General features: G+C 40.9%; 1 protein-coding gene across 11 annotated transcripts in view; it reads left to right on the plus strand.

The window, feature by feature from the left end:
* TACC1 (transforming acidic coiled-coil containing protein 1) overlaps nt 1-17,445 on the plus strand; it is a 120,502-nt gene that overhangs the window by 92,176 nt on the left and 10,881 nt on the right. For 7 of the 11 annotated variants that reach the window (XR_007458171.1, XM_049632416.1, XM_049632420.1 and 4 more), the window contains 6 exons: nt 454-514; nt 2,395-2,602; nt 5,169-5,221; nt 13,675-13,800; nt 15,422-15,498; nt 16,581-16,624. Coding sequence is in view for 10 of the 11 variants with exons in the window: in XM_049632416.1 (XP_049488373.1) it covers nt 454-514; nt 2,395-2,602; nt 5,169-5,221; nt 13,675-13,800; nt 15,422-15,498; nt 16,581-16,624 (569 nt within the window). In the remaining variant the exon portion in view is untranslated. The remainder of the gene's footprint in view (nt 1-453; nt 515-2,394; nt 2,603-5,168; nt 5,222-13,674; nt 13,801-15,421; nt 15,499-16,580; nt 16,625-17,445) is intronic. The other 4 variants (XM_049632421.1, XM_049632419.1, XM_049632425.1 and 1 more) reach the window with 1 other exon arrangement.

Below are 17,445 nucleotides of genomic sequence, written 5' to 3' on the forward strand. Positions count from 1 at the left end.
TATGTGGCTTCTAGTGCAATAAAGAACTTTTTTAAAGAATCTGGTCCGGCGTGGTAATTTTTCTAATGAATGTCAAAGCCAAGTGAGTTGGGATCAGATGAACCGAATGTCTCTAGGTGCTAAGGCTACCTCTGAAAGGCTTGGTGGCATGTAATCAGAACCCGTAGGGGTCAGAGTACTGGTGTGTAACATCCCACAGAAGCATATGAGGAGGTCTTTTCAGAGAGTGAGCTGAGCTACACTTCATTGCTTGCCTTGTCTCTTGGGAGAAGATTCAGAGACATAAAAGGTATCCCCCTCTCAAATGTGTAGATGTAGAACTTGTGTGGTGCTGTATGCTTTCGCTTCTCTCTGCACACATTGCTGTCTCTGCGCCATCTCATAGCTTGGAAATTGCCAATGTGATTCCAAAATGGCCTGTTTTTGTTTTTTGTTTTTGTTTTTCCTTTCCAGGAGTGGCTGTAAGGTGAAGAAATATGAAACACAGTCTCTTGCTTTGGACGGGTGTTCTCAGGTGAGTCCATGCCTATCATCAGGATGTCTCTTAGATCAGTGGCCCCAAAGTGGTGTTTGTATCCTCCTGGGGGAGCGAGGGGTAGATTAACGAAGAGTTTGCAGTGGGTGTCTGAGTATCTAGTTTTGAGGAAACCAATTTCCAGATCCTTAACTTCCCACAGTGACCTGAGAAGGCTCCTGAGAACATAGGAACCCTTCATACTATCCTTTTCCCACTTCTTTTGAGTAAAGTTTTCTTTCATTCTAAATCTTACTAAGGTGCATTTGATGTCTGGGACATCAAACAAAGGGCAGATTTGAAATATTGGTGTATATTTTAAGAAAGTGAAGGACTTTAATAACTTTTTTTAAAAGTCAAATGGTTTTCTAATTCATTGCTTCCAATGAGGTAGGAGAACCTGAGATGTCACCTGATTATTGAAAATTACCTTTGACACAATGTTATATGTCACTTATATCTCAATTTAAAAAATAATTTTTGATTATAGATTTGCTTGGGTATGTAACTTGGAAAGAGTTTCAAAGAATTGAAAGACATTTCTATTACAAAACTTTTTTCTGTTTCACTTATTTATATAAGTAGGCTTAAATATATAAGACTCTTTACTGATTTATAATTTAAAAAATGAAAAACAGGAATAAAATTCATGCAGACCCTTATTTCCTTCTAGCAATAAATATTTGTCCATGACCATACGAATTGAGAAACACAGAAAATCAAGCACGCAGACCCATCTGATTGGGATAAGATCCTTTTTAAACTATTTTAGCATAACCATGATTACAGAAACACATTCACTGGTTAACAGAATGCATTTTAAGTTTAACTAACTTTACACAGTTTGGACCAAAAACTTGGGTACATGGCTTAAGATTAAAAACAAACAAAAAATGATTTGTCCTCTGATTTATTTTTTCATCTATTACAAGTGTGTAATTATCCACTTTCAAATGCTGCTAAAGTGGCAACAAGAACTGTGAGAAATTTACCTTTGATTTGATTCAGAAAAATCGCACGTATCACACTGCAAAAGTTTTAAATAATTGATTCAACAAAATGTAATCGATACAAAAGTAGAAACTTTTGTATTTGATAGTACTTATCAAAAGTTGTGATATTTTTAGGATAAATTGTGCATTAGTTAATTATAATGATTAGCTCTTCAGAAGCAAAAATGTTAATACTTAAAGACTTATAGTCATAGAATTTTTTTTTTAATTTTTATCTTTTTTAACTGAGAAAGATGGTAGGGAGAACTTTAAAAGACTTTCAAGCATATAAATGCTTTTTTAAAGGATGATTTCTTGGAGGAAGTAGAGTGGAAGTACAAATTCAGAGGGGAAAGGGTATGATGCAAATTCTGACTATTAAAGCTATTGAGGAGCATGTTCGTGCTTGATTTTAAATAGACGATAGAGTATCATCAAATCACTCTGGTAACTAGATTGAATTAGGCAAGGCCAGTGTTTAAAGTGTACCAGATAATTGTATCCTTTGCAGTTTTTTATATTTATGCTGAGATGTTTTTGGATGTCATCTGAAAATACAGTGGGGTACCTAGGTTTTCCAAAACAATTCAAGGTGTATATGAGTAAAATATTTGAAAACCGTTGCCTTGGACCACTTCAGCTTCTTGCTTGTAAGTCTGGGTGGGCTAAAGGTTAATTTTTCAAACCTCAGATGTGAAGGTAGCTTCTAGGAAACATAGCATTCCATGATTAAGAGACCCCAGCTTCCTCTTTGATTGGTACCAAATCTGTGGTTGAGTCTTGTCAGACATCCGTGTGGAATGGTCTGTCCTGCCCCATTCCTGAGACATCACCATCCCCACTGTTGGTCTTCCTAAACGGTAGCATCTGATGTGTTGCATTTCCCAGGATGAAGGAGCAGTGATCTCCCAGATTTCAGACATTTCTAATAGGGATGGCCATGCTACTGACGAGGAGAAACTGGCGTCCACTTCATCTGGTCAGAAATCAACTGGGGCCGAGGTGAAAGGTGAGCCAGAGGAAGACCTGGAGTACTTTGAATGTTCCAATGTTCCCGTGTCTGCCATAAATCATGCGTTTTCATCCTCAGAAGCAGGTATGGAAGTATATGTTCATCTTTATAATGTACTTAAGCCTAGAAATGCCTGAAAGCCAATGCAGGAGGCACTTTAAAGAGATTAGAGAATTGGGTCACTTGGAGGATAGATGTAGGATGCTGGTCTATGCTTTGCTTCTTTACCTAGACGAGGGGCACAGAAGGGAGTCTTATCAAAGAACCAGAGACATAGGGATGAGTGTGGCACAAGGCACAGGAAACACTGACATATGAGACGACTTGAATTTTGTAATAATTTCTTTTAATGTGGTCACATCTCAAAATACAGTGGCCTGTAGCCATGTTGTGATTGTTCAACTTACAGAAATAATAATATTTAACACGTATAATGGCTTACCACGTGCAGGAATAGTTCTACATGCTTTACATGTATTAGCTGATTAGTCCTTGGTAGGTGTTATTTTTTTTTACCCCATTTTTCAGAGAAGGGAGGTGAGACATAGAAGTTAAGTAGGTCAGCCAAGGTCACTTGAGTAGCAAATGGTAGAGAAGTAGGATTTGAAGACTATACTTTCAGGGATCATTTCTATAGTTCGTTACGAGAAGTAGGATTCGAACCTAGGCCATCTGGTTTCATGGTCTTTTGGCCACAGTGCTGATGTGGGAAGAGATTGCTTTCATTACTAGAATATTACACATTTTCCTGTTCAGGGATGTAGTAGATTGAAATTGACCAATATCCTAAAAAATCTTTAATGTTCTGATAAGAACTAACTAGACTAACCTATGCTGAAGCTTCTTACTGTTGAACTCATTAGAACATTCTAGAGCTGAGGTCCCTTTCCAGGCCCCAAGTTACATCTGTGGCCTTCAACCTGACTTGTGAAATGTTAAGAGCCATGTCCCTGACTACCTTAAACATTATTATTAACATCTCAGATTTTCAGCAATGTAATTTGATGTGGGGACTTTTATACTTAGAACTTTAAAAATCACAATCAAACCAGGGAAGTAGATGACTTTGGGAGAGTTACTCCCTCGGCCTCTCCCTGCTGCCCAGGTTGCAGCTTCCCATCTGTGAAGTATACATGCCAGGCACTGTTCCAGCTTTCTTCCCAGGCCGCTTTCCCATCTGCACCCCTCTACCCCAGTTATGTAGAATAACCTTGAGTACTCTTGTACCTACGTTTATTTCTTACATTTGAAATACCTTTCTTTGCCATCTCCTATAAACATTCTGCCCAATTCTTTCTGGTTTCTCTCCAAACTGTTTCTTGGCTTCCACCACGCTTTATGTTCCCACCACATTTCTTCTTACCGTTTCTATTCCCCATATATTTATTATAAAAGTTGTCTTTGATGAACTGGCTGAGGTTAAGGACTATGAGTGATTCCTCTTTGAACTTCCTTCAGTAGAGGAGCATGTAGATATTTGAATTATATTCTTCCTCACTAGAAGGAAATTCCTTCCAACAGAAATTTCTAGAGCAGGGGTTCTGTTAACTATAGTGCTATCCTCAGAGATAGTGAATAGCTCGTGCTACCGTGTATGTAACTGATCAGCCATGTCCTGGGAGCAGGCAGAGACTGTGGTCATGCAGGGGGGTGGTAGATATGTGGAGGTGGGAAAGGAATACGGGCTGTCAGGTGACTCAGGCAGAGTCTGTTTCCTGGGGAGAGTCACCTTTGCTCTAGGTCTTGATAGAGACGTACACAGATGTGCTCCAGGGAACAAGAATCTCTCCCAGGGATGGGAAGGAACCTGTCATGTTGGTGAGTGCCCAGTAGTTCTCTGTGACTCTAGGACAAGTGGGAAAACAAGGTTGTACTGGGGAATCTGGACCCGATCCTACAGGTATAGGGGAGCCATTGAAGGTTTGTAAGCAGAATAGTGATGGTCACATTTGTGTGTTCAACAATCCACTATGAATAGACAGTACACTTAGATAGTAATTTGTTGTGGCTACATGGAAGATGGTAGCTTGAAAATTGTGTGCCCTTTCATATTTAACATTTTTTCTTCAATGAGTACACATTCCTTTAATTAGAAAAGGCATAGTATTTTTTATTTTAATGTTGCCTTTGGTGGTGGTAGAGTGGAAGGTAGACTGGAGACAAGTTTGAAGGGTGTGGGGAGGAGAATGAATTTATATTTTCAGGCATTGAAATTTAGAGTTTATTGTTTTGTCTGCTACATTAATTAGTCTGAGGATACCCTCCTGGGCTGGAATTTAAATTGACTCAGACTTGGTAAGAAAATAGCATTCTTGTCGCTTCCTCTTTCTGAAATAGTCCCTTGGTTGGTACAACTTACAGAACTTTTCATGGACACAAGGTGGCAGCCTTGCTATTCTTTCCACCTGAAGATGGCGATCCTGTGTATGGCTGGCTAACCCCACACTTCCCTTCTGAATATTTTAGACGTGTAACACAGACTTACACAGCCGTCAACCAAATGCCAGTGCTCCCTTGAAAATCTTGAAATGCTGTTCATGTGTTCATAGATGTCAGTCTGGGCCTGCACTGAGGTTTTCAGAGTCTTTCACTAGGAAAGAAAGGAACGGACTTCTTGGGATAACTATAAAAATGACTCTCTGTGTTTTAGGCATAGAGAAAGAGACGTGCCAGAAGATGGAGAAAGATGGATCTACCATGACTGTAAGTTCCTACATTTGTAGGGGGTAGGGGGTGTAGAGGAGGTGCAGCTCAATCTTTTTTTTTTTTTTTTCTCAGTATTTTTTATTTATTCATTCATTCATTCATTCATTCATTTATTTATTTATTTATTTTGAGAGCACAAGTGGGAGGAGGGGCAGAAAGGGAGGGAAACACAGAATCCGAAGCAGGCTCCAGGCTCTGAACTGTCAGCACAGAGCCTGACAAGAGGCTCAGACTCATGAACTGTGAGATCATGACCTGAGCTGAAGTCAGACGCTAAACTGAGCTACCCAGGCACGCCTTAGTATTTATTTTAAAGCCCGCGTTAATTCATTAAATAAACTGTAGTCATTGTTTGGTGCTGGGGATGAAATGTAAATACAAGTTTCTTCACTTGAGCTCATAGCCTATCCTGAGATCTCCTATCCAGTGGCCACTGAGCGCCTGACCTGTAGCCAGTCTGAATTGAGATGTCTTGTTAAGTATAAAATACAACTAGTCTTTGAAGACTTAGTACAAAAAAAAGAAAAGAAAAGAAAAAAATGTTTCAAACTTTTATATTGATTACATATTGAGATGATCATATCTTAGATATATGATATATATCTAACTATAGTTAGATATCTAACTATATATAGAGATAGATATATAGATATCTATATATCTATAGTTAGATAACTATATCTATATAGATATCTATATAGATATATAACTATATCTATATCTATATCTATAGATAACTATATCTAACTATAGATAACTATATCTATCTATGGATATAGATATATATCTATATATCCATAGATAGATATAGTTAGATATCTAACTATATATAGAGATAGATATAGATATATAGTTAGATATATATCTATAGTTAGATATATATCATATATCTAAGATATGATCATCTCAATATGTATGTAGATAGATATAGATGTATTGTTAGATATATATCTAAATATAGTTAACTATATTATTAAAATTAATTTCACTTATATCTTTTTACTTTTTAAATGGCTAGTGAAAATTTTTAAATTATGTATGCCTTGCATTGTGTTTTTTTTTTTTTTTTTAAACAGTACTGGTAGTAGATACAAAATGGAAACTAATGCTATATGAATGTTGTAATAGAATGTGTTCCAGGGCCTATGGGAGCCAGGGCTGACTGCCTGTGTAGCCAGTATCTGGGAGGCTGAATTTGAGCTCATTAAAAGAAAATTATTTAAAACTTTATAGACTTACAAAAACAGTACAAAGAATTCCTGTAAATCTTTCTTTCACTCATACTCTTTGAATTTTAATATTTTATTAAAAAAAAAATATTTTGAGAGGAGAGAGAGAGAGAGAGAGAGAGAGAGAGAGAGAGAATATCCCAAGCAGGCTCCGCACTGTAAGCATACATGGGGCTCAGCATGACCTAAGCCAAAATCAAGAGTCAGATGCTTAACCAACTGAGCCACCCAGATGCCCCTGAATGTTAACATTTTATATAATCACGTACAGTTAACAAAATCAATTAACACTGGTACAGTATTATTTTCTAACCTATAAACCATATTCAAATTTTGTCATTTGTCTCAGTAATGTCCTCTTTCTGGTGCAGAGTCCAACTCAGGATTGCATGTTGCATTTAGTTCTCAGGTTCTTAGTCTCCTATCATCTGTGATAGTTCTTTTTTTTTTTTTTAATAACTTTTCATTTTTATTGGTATTAACTCAGTTTTCCCCCCACCTCCTCATTGAACCCTCCTTCATTGTTTCATTTGTAAAATCTGTGATAGTTCTTTAGTCTCTCTATCTTTCCTGACCTTGACACTTTTGAAGAATACAGGTCAGTTTTGTAGGATATCTTTCAATTTGGGTTTGTCCAGTGTTTCTTTGTGATTAAATGCAGTTTGTGCATTTTGGGTATGAATCCATCAGAAGTGACATTGTGGATCTCAGTGTGTCCCATTATTGGTGGAATTAACTTTGATCACATGGTTAAGGTGGTGTTGTCTGAGGTTCCTCCATTTGAAAACTTAGTTGTAAATAAAGAATAGGGTTTGCAAGACCGGTAAGGTAGTGAAAGGCTTTCTGGGCAGCAGAGTTGCCCTGCACAAAGGCAGGAAGTGAGAAGCATGGCCTTTATAAGCAAGTGGAATTGTTAGTAATCTCACGTGATCACAGGGTACTCTACATAGGTAGGTGAGGGCCAGATCATCAGGGGCCATAGACATGGTGCCAGGAGTCTTAGAATTCATGGTAGAAGCAGTTGGGGACTATTGTGGGGTTGTAAGTAAGGAGTATCATAATCAGTAATAGTTCAAAGGATGGGCTGGAGGCTGAGAGATTTATCAGGTAGAACCATGACTGCTTGGTGAGACGACTTGGGAGATGTGCATTGCAGCTGGGGTGGAGGTGGTGGCAAGGGAAGGTTGGCAAAAGCCACCCAGGGTTTCTTCCTTTAACGTCCTAGTGGTCAGTGTTACTGATAACCCACCCCACAAACCTAAGATAACCTTGGACTCCTCCTTCCCTCTTATTTCCACAAGCAAGATCTGTGGTTTCTATGTCCAGAAACCATATATTGCAAATTCATCTACTTTTCTCCAGCCCATGGCCACCACCAGTCTTTTTAAATATGATGGTAAGGGGCACCTGGGTGGTTCAGTCAATTGAATGTCTGACTCTTGTTTTTGGCTCAGGTCATGATCCCATGGTTGCGAGATCGAGCACCATTTTGGGCTACATACTGAACATAGAGCCTGCTTAAGATTCTCTCTCTCCCCAGCCCCCCACCTCTCTCCCCTGCCCACACGCTCTCTTTGTCTAAAATAAAAGTAAAAAAAAAAAATAATGAAATATAAATGAAGGGAGGGAGGGAAGGAAGGAAGGAGTAATTTCCTAACCAATCCCCCTGTTCCCAGGCTTATTCTCTTATCCTTTTACGTAAGCCAAGGTGATGTTTTAAACACAAAACTGATCTTGTTACTTTTTGCTTAAACCTCCTGGTTGGCTTCCCTTGTCTTTAGAGTAAGTTCAGATGCTTCCTATGGCCAATGTGGCTTTCTGCAGTGGGACTCTGCCTTTGTCTCCAGCATCTGCTGTCTCCTCTCTCCCTCGCACATCTGACTCTTGCCTTAATTTATGGAATTTCTTTTAGTTCTGTGAAGCTACTCCTTGGAGTCACTTCTTGTTTTCCCTTCTTTCCTTCTAACACTTTAAGCTTGGTGCAGGTAGATGACTGTTTGCTGCTACCTTAGCACCTACCACAATAAATACTGCTGAACACAGGAATCAGTAAATTAAGAATACAGTTGGCATCTGCCTGGCTCAGTTGGTGGAGCACGTGACTTGTGTTCTTGGGGTTGTAAGTTTAAGTCCCATGTTGGGTGTAGAGATTACTTAAAAAATAAGTCTTTAAAAAAAAAAAAGAATACAGAAAGAAAAGCAGAATTGTAGGAATTAATTTTTAGATCTGTGGCTCTGAGACATCTGTGGGACCTTCTAAGTCCATTATTTCCAGGAGACAGTTCTAATAAGTACATAGCATGAGTTCAAGAAAAGCCTGGGTTGGATTTAATAGATTTGAAGGCCTTTGGGACACAGGATAATTGAAAAAAAAATTTTTTTTGCATCTTGACTAACATATATATATAGAGATAACACATCACAACATATGCATTTGTATATTTATAAAAAAAAAATTGTACAAAGGGCACCTGGATGGCTCAGTTGGTTAAGCATTGGACTTAGGCTCAGATCTTGATCTCACGGTTTATGAGTTTGAGCCCCACATCAGGCTGTCTGCTGTCAGCACAAAGCCTGCTTTGGATCCTCTGCCTCCCCACCCCCCCCCCCCACTTCTGTCCCTCTCCTGCTCATGTGCTCGCGCTCTCTCTTTCTCTCTCTCTCTCTCTCAAAAATAAGTAAACCTTAAAAAAAAATAAGGAAATTTAGAAAAAAAAGTTGCACAAAATTGTATCTGTCAGGGGCACCTGGGTGGCATAGTTGGTTCACATCTGACTCTTGATTTTAGCTCAGGTCATGATCCCAGGGTCGTGGGCTCAAGCCCTGGTATTGGGCTCCGTGCTGAGCGTGGAGCCTGCTTGGGATTCTGTCTCCCTCTTCCCCTCTCCCCTGCTTGCATGTGCTCTCTCTCAAATTAAAGCAAACAGACAAACCAGTATCTACCTTCCTTTGTGTGATTTACTCTGATATTCTATTTCATTTTTTAATGCAGACTGTGTGTCCCAGTAAATTGTTTTCAGGACTCACTATTAGGCCATGACCCACGGCGTTCCCTACAGGACACAGTGAGCAGTAGACGTGAAGGGACATGGGTGGAGGGAGGAGCCTGTGGAAGTGTGAGCAGAAGGAGGATGTGCACATAGGGTCTCAGGAGCGTTGTCCTCTCACAAGGGCTTCACGCATTAGTGACATATGTTTCTGGGTAAAATCACTGTTTTGGGAGCCGGGCCACCTGATTGCAGCACAGCCACTCTTGGGCTTTGGCCTGTCTTTCCTCATCTCTGAGAGGGAGGGGTGCCTGCCGTCCCCACCCACGAGAGGGTGAAACTACACGCTCCAGCAGAACAGCCTGTGTGTGCACTTGGGGAAGCCAGTTCCTTTTGAAGTTTTCCAAGTACTGCGGGAGCGCTTCCTTGTATTTTCAGTGTGTGATAATAACAAGGAGATGATTGAAGAAGGTTGTGTCAAGGGGACCAAGCATTGCTCTGCACGGCTGCAGATCTCTGTGGCTTACCCGGTTTTTGAAACAGACTGGTTCAACTACAGACTGGTTCCACTTCCGGATTCCCAACTTCTTCATCCATAGAACAAGAGCACCTGTCTGACTGGTCCGAGTGGTTGTGAGGATGCGGGAATTGGTAGCGTAAAAGATGGAAGCTGCAAAGAGCTAGACCTCTATGAGATGGGGCAGTGCTGATAGGAAAAGGGCGGGAAGGTGAGCGAGAAAGAAAAATGGGGAACGCTTGCCTTTGGAGCCAGCTGCTGAACATATCCTATGTTGCCATCTTTTAAAAAGTAACCCCAGTTGAACTTCCTGAAATTGGTGAATTTCTACTTCCTAGAATGTGGGATAGGTATTGCATGAAGCAATTACCATATTCAGGACGCTCAGTGAAAGAGTCTGGTTAGCCTAGCATTCACTGTTTTACACCTCTCTGGGCTGCTTGGAAGTGAATTCCTTTGCGGTCTCATTGCCAGTGGTTGGTGGCGGCCAGGGCAAAATACCTAAGGCCAGAGGACAGTCAGTGATGGGTAGCCAGTCTCATCTTGTTTATCAGCTATTGGTCTGCAGCATTTTTCAAGTAGGAGTCAATTTATTTTATTGATTTTTTTTATTTTTATTTTTTAGGACATCTTAAACTTCTTACAAGTTAAGTTCATTTGGTTTTTCAGGCATGTCTCTGTTAGAGAGAAGTACCTGGGGTGGTACTAGTCCAGTGAGTTCAAGGGCAAAAGATGGGATGAACTCAGCATGCTGTGAGAGATTAATGATGCTAATTCTCCCACTGCAAGGAGCTGGGCAAAGAGGTTTCCATTGTGGCATCCTGCTCACTGCAAATCCTGCAACCAGGACTGTGTTGGGCTCCACTATCTACAGACATGCGTTTTTTGGCCCTCAACTGTAAATGTTTTTTTGGGGACAGGGAAGAGGATTAGGGGACATGAAAAGGGACCCTTTTCGAAGGCCACGATTGATCAACTGGGTTGGCATCTTTGTTAAACGTGTTAGATTGCCCAGGCTAGGAAGGGATCCGGCGCAGTTTTTTGAGATGGTAGATTCTGTAGGCTTTCTGTGCTGTTTGATAAGCAATATGAAGGACTGAACAGTGTGAAAAACTGAATCCTAGGGTTCTTGAAAAGGCGGCTAAAATAGGCCATGGCCATAAATTCCTAAGAGCTGTTGCAGTTTGAGCCGTGAGGCGAGAGGCATGTGGCCTGGTGGAGGGGAGTGGCCAGGGGAGGCAGGGCTGCAGGCTGCAAAGCCCAGTCATCTGGATATTTCTGCCACCATCTGAGTTCTGTCTCCCACCTCCAACAGAGTGCTGCCTCTTCCAGACACATTAAGTTGTTGAAGCAAGTAGGCAGACAACTCATTCATCCCCTCACAAATGATGGAGATGCTGAACTGGAGAATAGACATTGATATTTTCCTTACTAGGAAAATTCTTTTGGCTTATTTCCCAAATTCTTGCTAACTTGAGGGTCATTGGAAGCACAGGGGAGCTGTTTTTTAGAATTAGCTTGGGGATCCTGGCTTCAAATAATAAAAACACAAAAGACTGATTTTAAAGCGCATTAATTTAGAATCAAATCTAACAACAAAGTGAACCAAATGTGTCAACTTGACCCTAGGGTGTTATCTCCCTGTAGGCAAGTTACATGGGAAGCAAGATTATGAGAAAGTTTCTTTGGGAAGTATGGCACAGGAAGTCAGTGTAATGACTCAGATGTCGAGAGGTTTATTCATTATCCACAAGAAGCACTTCTTATCATTTCTGGCTCTGAAGTCATGGGGCGGCTTTGCAGGGTGCCTCTGACCTCTCACAGGCAGCGATCAAGGTATTAACCAGAGCTGTGGTCACCTCTAGGCTCAATCAGGGGTAGATGCATTTCCAAGCTCATTCACGTGGCTGTTGGCACGTCTCAGGTCCTTACTAGCTGTTGGCAGAGACATTGATTCCTTGCCACATGGGCCTCTCCATAGAGAGTTTCTCACAATGCAGAAGCCAGTCTTTTTGTAAACTAATATCAAAAGTGACATCCCATGACTTTTACCATAGTCTCTTTAGAAGTAAGTCACCAGGACCAGCCTGCTCCCGAGGGGAGGAGATTACACGAGAGGATTAGTACCAGCAGGGTGGGGGTCATTGCAGGCCATGTTTGAGACTGCTCACCACAAGTGGCTTCTGGCTCTAGTGATAGATCTACCCCAAGATAGTGTTTCTGGGGGGGACCTCAGACTCCTGTCAGCATGGTGGGTACCTTCCCCCAAATGCTGCTTGAAATGGGCACTGCCAGCTTGTGGCTTTTGCATTTCCCTTTTCTGTGGCCTAAACCAGGGCTTTCTGTATCAGGGCCCTTCTATGTGAAGCTAAATGCAAAAATTGTGGGGGGGGGGCGGGGGGGGCATTTTTTAGGGAAAGACCGAATTGTAATGACCATGAAAAGTTTAAAAACCACTGATCTCTGACTTGGGACTTTTCTGTTCAGTCTTGGTTCAAACAAGATACCAGAGAACTGATTGATTATCATCACTAACTGATGGATTGGTTATACAGATACTTAAGATTGTTAAGATTATTGCCAGATCACTTGGGCTGGCATTTTGGATGTTATTAGACTGACTTTTTCCCTATTTACGTAAAAAAGTTTACTTACATACCGTGGGCGGAAATAGCCCCCAAAATGCCTTTTAGGAAGGAGAATAGGATGAAGTCCATGTTCTTGTGAAAAAATACTAACCACCGTGGCTTTCTGGAACCTGAGTTTATGATAAAAGCTTAAGTTCTGTCACATCAGAAAGGAACTGAAAACTTAGCAGCAACAAGGAAGCAAAAAACTGAGAGTACAGGCACATGGCCGCTTTGTAGAGGGAGGGCCCATTAGTGCTGTAACCTGACACACTGCCAGGGCAGGGACACGCCACAACAGAGCAGCTGAAGTTCCTGATGACCCTGACTCATTCTGGGGCGGGGGGAGGGGAGTCAGCCGTGTGTTTGCCATTTCTGCTTCCTTAAGCTTGAAAGTTAGTAGTCCATTTTGGAAACATTTCCACCCAAAGTGGCTAAAGTTGTACACAAAGTATCACTGTGTTAAAAAGTTGACACCTTTTTTGGGAAAAGTTACATGGAACACATTTTCCCTGGAAACCAGAAACCCCCTGAAAAATGAGACATTTTACACTTTATATAGACAGGTTTCTCTTTGGTGCATGTGATCTTTGGTGACTGGTCACTGTGATAATCAGATTTTATCCTTTTTGGATAAGAAGAAAACTTCACTAGGCTCTCTGTTAAATGGAAGCCAACCTCCCCACCCCATATTCAGTTTTTTCTGTTTTTTTATTTTTTAAAACATTTATTTATTTTTGAGAGAGAGAGAGAGAAACACAGAATCCGAAGCAGGCTCTAGGCTCTGAGCGGTCAGCACAGAGCCTGACGTGGGGCTCGAACTCACGGATCGTGAGATCATGACCTGAGCCGAAGTCGCACACTTAACCAACTAAGCCACCCAAATGCCCCAGTTTTTCCTTTAAATAACTACTTTAACTAGATTTTTTTTTTTTTTGAGTTTCCTGCTGTGTTTTTTTTTTTTTTTTTCTTCAAACGTGTTTTTAAAGATTGTAATCAATGTAGCAATGAGGACGCTATTGAAGGACGCTATTTGGGGTTAAGAAGCTGAAGCCTGAACATATTAAATGTAACTTCTTCCTCCCCTCAGGGACTGTTGGAGTCCTCTGTGGAGAAGGCCCCCGTGTCTGTGGCCTGTGGAGGGGAGAGCCCCTTGGATGGCATCTGCCTCAGCGAATCCGATAAGACAGCTGTGCTCACCCTCATAAGAGAAGAGGTAAAGGCCCTCATGTTCTGTCCACTTATCACTCCCATGTCTTTGTCAAGCCCATGGGCCAGCAGGTAGATTCCATCTCTGTTTGGCTTGAGTTATCCCCTCCTGGAAGTTCCTATTTCCTGCAGCTTGTTGAGCTCATATAAAGGGCTCCCTGTAAACTCTGCATTGGTGCTAGAGTCCCGACATTCTGGTGTCCTGGGGACAAAGCCGACAACACTTCTTTATCTTTCAGCCTTGAAGTTTTTTAAATATCAAATTCTGCCGACTCTACCCACATATATAACTAAATCAGTGCCTTCCTTTGACAGATATGATATGTTCATGCTTAAAAATTTCTTAAATTTGCAATAATATAAGATGTCTCTTACTTTCATCCATTCTTTAAACAGTTCAATTCTTTAACTAAACAACTTCAATTCTGTGTTCAAAATAGATTACTGCTAGGTCTTTCCTGGATGATCTGAAAAAATATGAAAGACGCTGTTGCCCAGTTACCACTCTCTCCCATTATATTTCTAAGCTGTATTTTGTATGTTTGGTTTGTGCATCTCTTGTTGATTCCACCTTTTTTTTTTTAAAAAGAAGGGAATTCCCTTGCTGTAGCAATTTTATTTTCATAATATAATAGGAATAGTTAAGAGCCTCTGATATCAAGGCCTTTTAAAGCTTCAAAAAATAGCATTAAGTTGATAATGGGGGATGTCAGCTGGCCCTGTTGTCAGAACTCGGGAACATGGTAAGGAGGCCTACCAAAATCTTGTCAATGAGAAAAATGACCCTAACTTCCTCCTGAGAGCGAAACTGTGAGGTGATGCCCTAATGGAGCAGAACAGGCATGTGCCTCGTCACCTCAGGCAGATGGGCTGGCTGCTAGCTTCTTGAGACCCTGACTAAAGGCACAAAATAAAGAATGTACCAAATAGAAAGAGAGAAGCATAGAGACGTAGAATAAAAGGAGGGCAGTGATGCCCTTCTAAGCTGTGCCTAGGCACACAGAGTTTGAGGTAATGAGTTTAGAGTATTTCTTCCCAGTTAGCAGGGGCACCCCAAATAGGAATATGGGTTCTGGTCTGACAAGCAAGATCCTGCCTATGGTGAGATGGGTGCATCTGGCTAAAGGATTTGAACTTCTGAGCCCCTAGTTGTGACTTCATTCTTATCAAGCAGAGATCTCTAAGGAAGAGAATGTGCTGGTCATGCTAATGCTCTGATTTTTCTTATCCTAAGTAAAATCAGTATTTTGGTTAAGGCGCATCTCTGCCAGGCAGATAGCTCTTCTTTTGGTGTCCTGTCCCAGTCACGGTTCTGGGCATGCAGAGCTGAGAGCAGACCCTGGACCCTGGCAGAATTCACAGAGATTGTGATTATCACTTGGAATCTTCCCTGGGGGATGTTCTGTTCACCCCTACCTTGGTGGCTACATTTCTGCCATCCTGTGTGGCAGAGAGAACATTTTTCCAGATGCTTGTGAGCATTATACACAGACGTTGAGACTTTATATTCCTCATGGAGCTCAAATGTCTCAGGATGCACCTGGTTGCGTGTCGTTTTCAGTTTCCAATCTTAAATTCAAACTGTAATAGATTCAGTAAAACCAAGCTCTATCTCTATTACAATTTAGATAATCACTAAGGAAATCGAAGCAAATGAATGGAAGAAAAAATACGAAGAAACCCGACAAGAAGTGTTGGAGATGAGGTTAGACTGGAGGTTTGGGGGAGGGATTGGATACCTTTATGCATTATTAGATTTCATATAAATGAAGTGATGAAAGTATTTGCTTACCACAGAACCTGGTGTTGAGAACTTGAGGGCATTGATATTTGCACTTTAATTTGTGACTGTGACAGCATCTTTTTATGAGGATTGCTGACCAGTTATTCACATACGGTAGCTTCTTGTGGGATGTTGAGAACATTACATGTAAGCAGAACCCACATGATTCTTGTCTTTTGAAAAGACATCAATTTCCATTTGAACTGAAGAATAAGATTTATCGACATACTCGATTCTGGAGGCATTATAATCTATAATACTTTTCTCAAATTAATTATGCATGATGGCTTCAACTTTCATCACCATCAAATAGATTATAAAAAGCATGTTAACCGGAAACAAAATTGACCTTAAATTGAAATCTTTTTTATTTTTGCTGCTCATTCCCTAGAATGGAGAGTTAGAGGCTGTGAAATAACTGAAGATAGGATCAAAGAAGAAGAAAAAAGCATAGTTTCTACATTTGTGTAGTCAGCACTTGAATGATTAAGACATATTTTAAATATGCCCGCTCTAACTTGTAGCTCTTGTATTACTTGTGTTTTGAGCATTTCCTGGGTGTGAGGTCCCATGCCAGGTGTGGCGGAGAGGAAGGGACAGCCCCTGCCCTTAGAGAGCTTACGGTAGCCATCATAAAGGACTTGGATGCAGGGTCACAGTGATGGGCACCACCAGTGACAGTAGGGAGGCACACAGGGAAGAGCGCCAGTCCCTGGACAGGGTCGGCAGGGTCAGGGAAACTTTATGGCACTTCACTGAAAAGAAAGGTGATCTTTAAAGTCTTTGAATAACTGAAATGCTTTTGGAACTAAGACTGTAAAATAAAACTTGTGACTGAATTAGAGGGGGCAGGCTGCCCAAAAGGGTAGATTTGTTCATTTGAACATCGTTCAAGTACTTATTTGTTGAAATGTTCATTTGTTAATGTGTTTAATTGTTTGGGGCAGCATTTCAGGAACGTCTATTGAAAAATCTCTTCTGATAATTTTTTTTTTTTTTTTAAGGAAAATTGTGGCTGAATATGAAAAGACCATTGCTCAAATGATTGGTAAGGACTTTTTTTATGTGTGTGTGTGGTGTGAGCCATAGGTTCCGTGGATGGTTTTCAAATCAGAACACAAGCTCGAGCATCACCTAGATCCGGTTGATTCTCACTGTTTGCAGTGGTTGTGTTCTACAGAGTTGCCACAAACACAGCGAATGCTGAATACTGAACCATCGCTTTAGGGAAAGTACAGGGTGAGGTTGCTGTGGGCCTCTGGTCACAACATTTTTGTCAGTACATAACCTTGTCTTATGTATATTTGTTTAAAGACATCTCATTTAATGTTGACTCGTTACCATTGAACTCCTGGCCCACAGTGCTATCATTCATGCTTGAATGAAGATTATCGGATGAAGGTGTTTTCTCCATAAGGCACTTTACAGCCTTAGGAGCACTAAACAGCACTTTGGCCCTACACTTGGGGGCCATTTTAAACAGCAAAAATCACCAACAGAAAGCACAGAAATGCAGAAAATATCATGGTGTACTAAGTAGACTGAAAAGGACACTTGTTTACAGTAGGAAACAAGAAGGCAGTGTCACCCTGATCAGCCTTGGCTTGGAATGTGCCTGTCAAGTGACTTAAATGTTTTGCCACTCTGCGCATGACCGGGAATGCACCACAAGTATTGATTTTGGGTTTGCAAATAAATTTTAGCAAGTGGATGAATTCACAAATACACAGTCCACAAATAATGAAGATAAGCTGTACTTACGTTCATTTCAGAGGCCAGCAAATGCTTGAATTGTGTGAAAAGCCCTCCACCTGGCCCCTAGAGTGTTGATGGCCTAGCCACATCATTAGTGTCCCGCCCTCCCCCCCC

The sequence above is a fragment of the Panthera uncia genome, chromosome B1, assembly GCF_023721935.1.
Source record: "Panthera uncia isolate 11264 chromosome B1, Puncia_PCG_1.0, whole genome shotgun sequence".
In the NCBI taxonomy this organism is placed as follows: domain Eukaryota; kingdom Metazoa; phylum Chordata; class Mammalia; order Carnivora; family Felidae; genus Panthera; species Panthera uncia.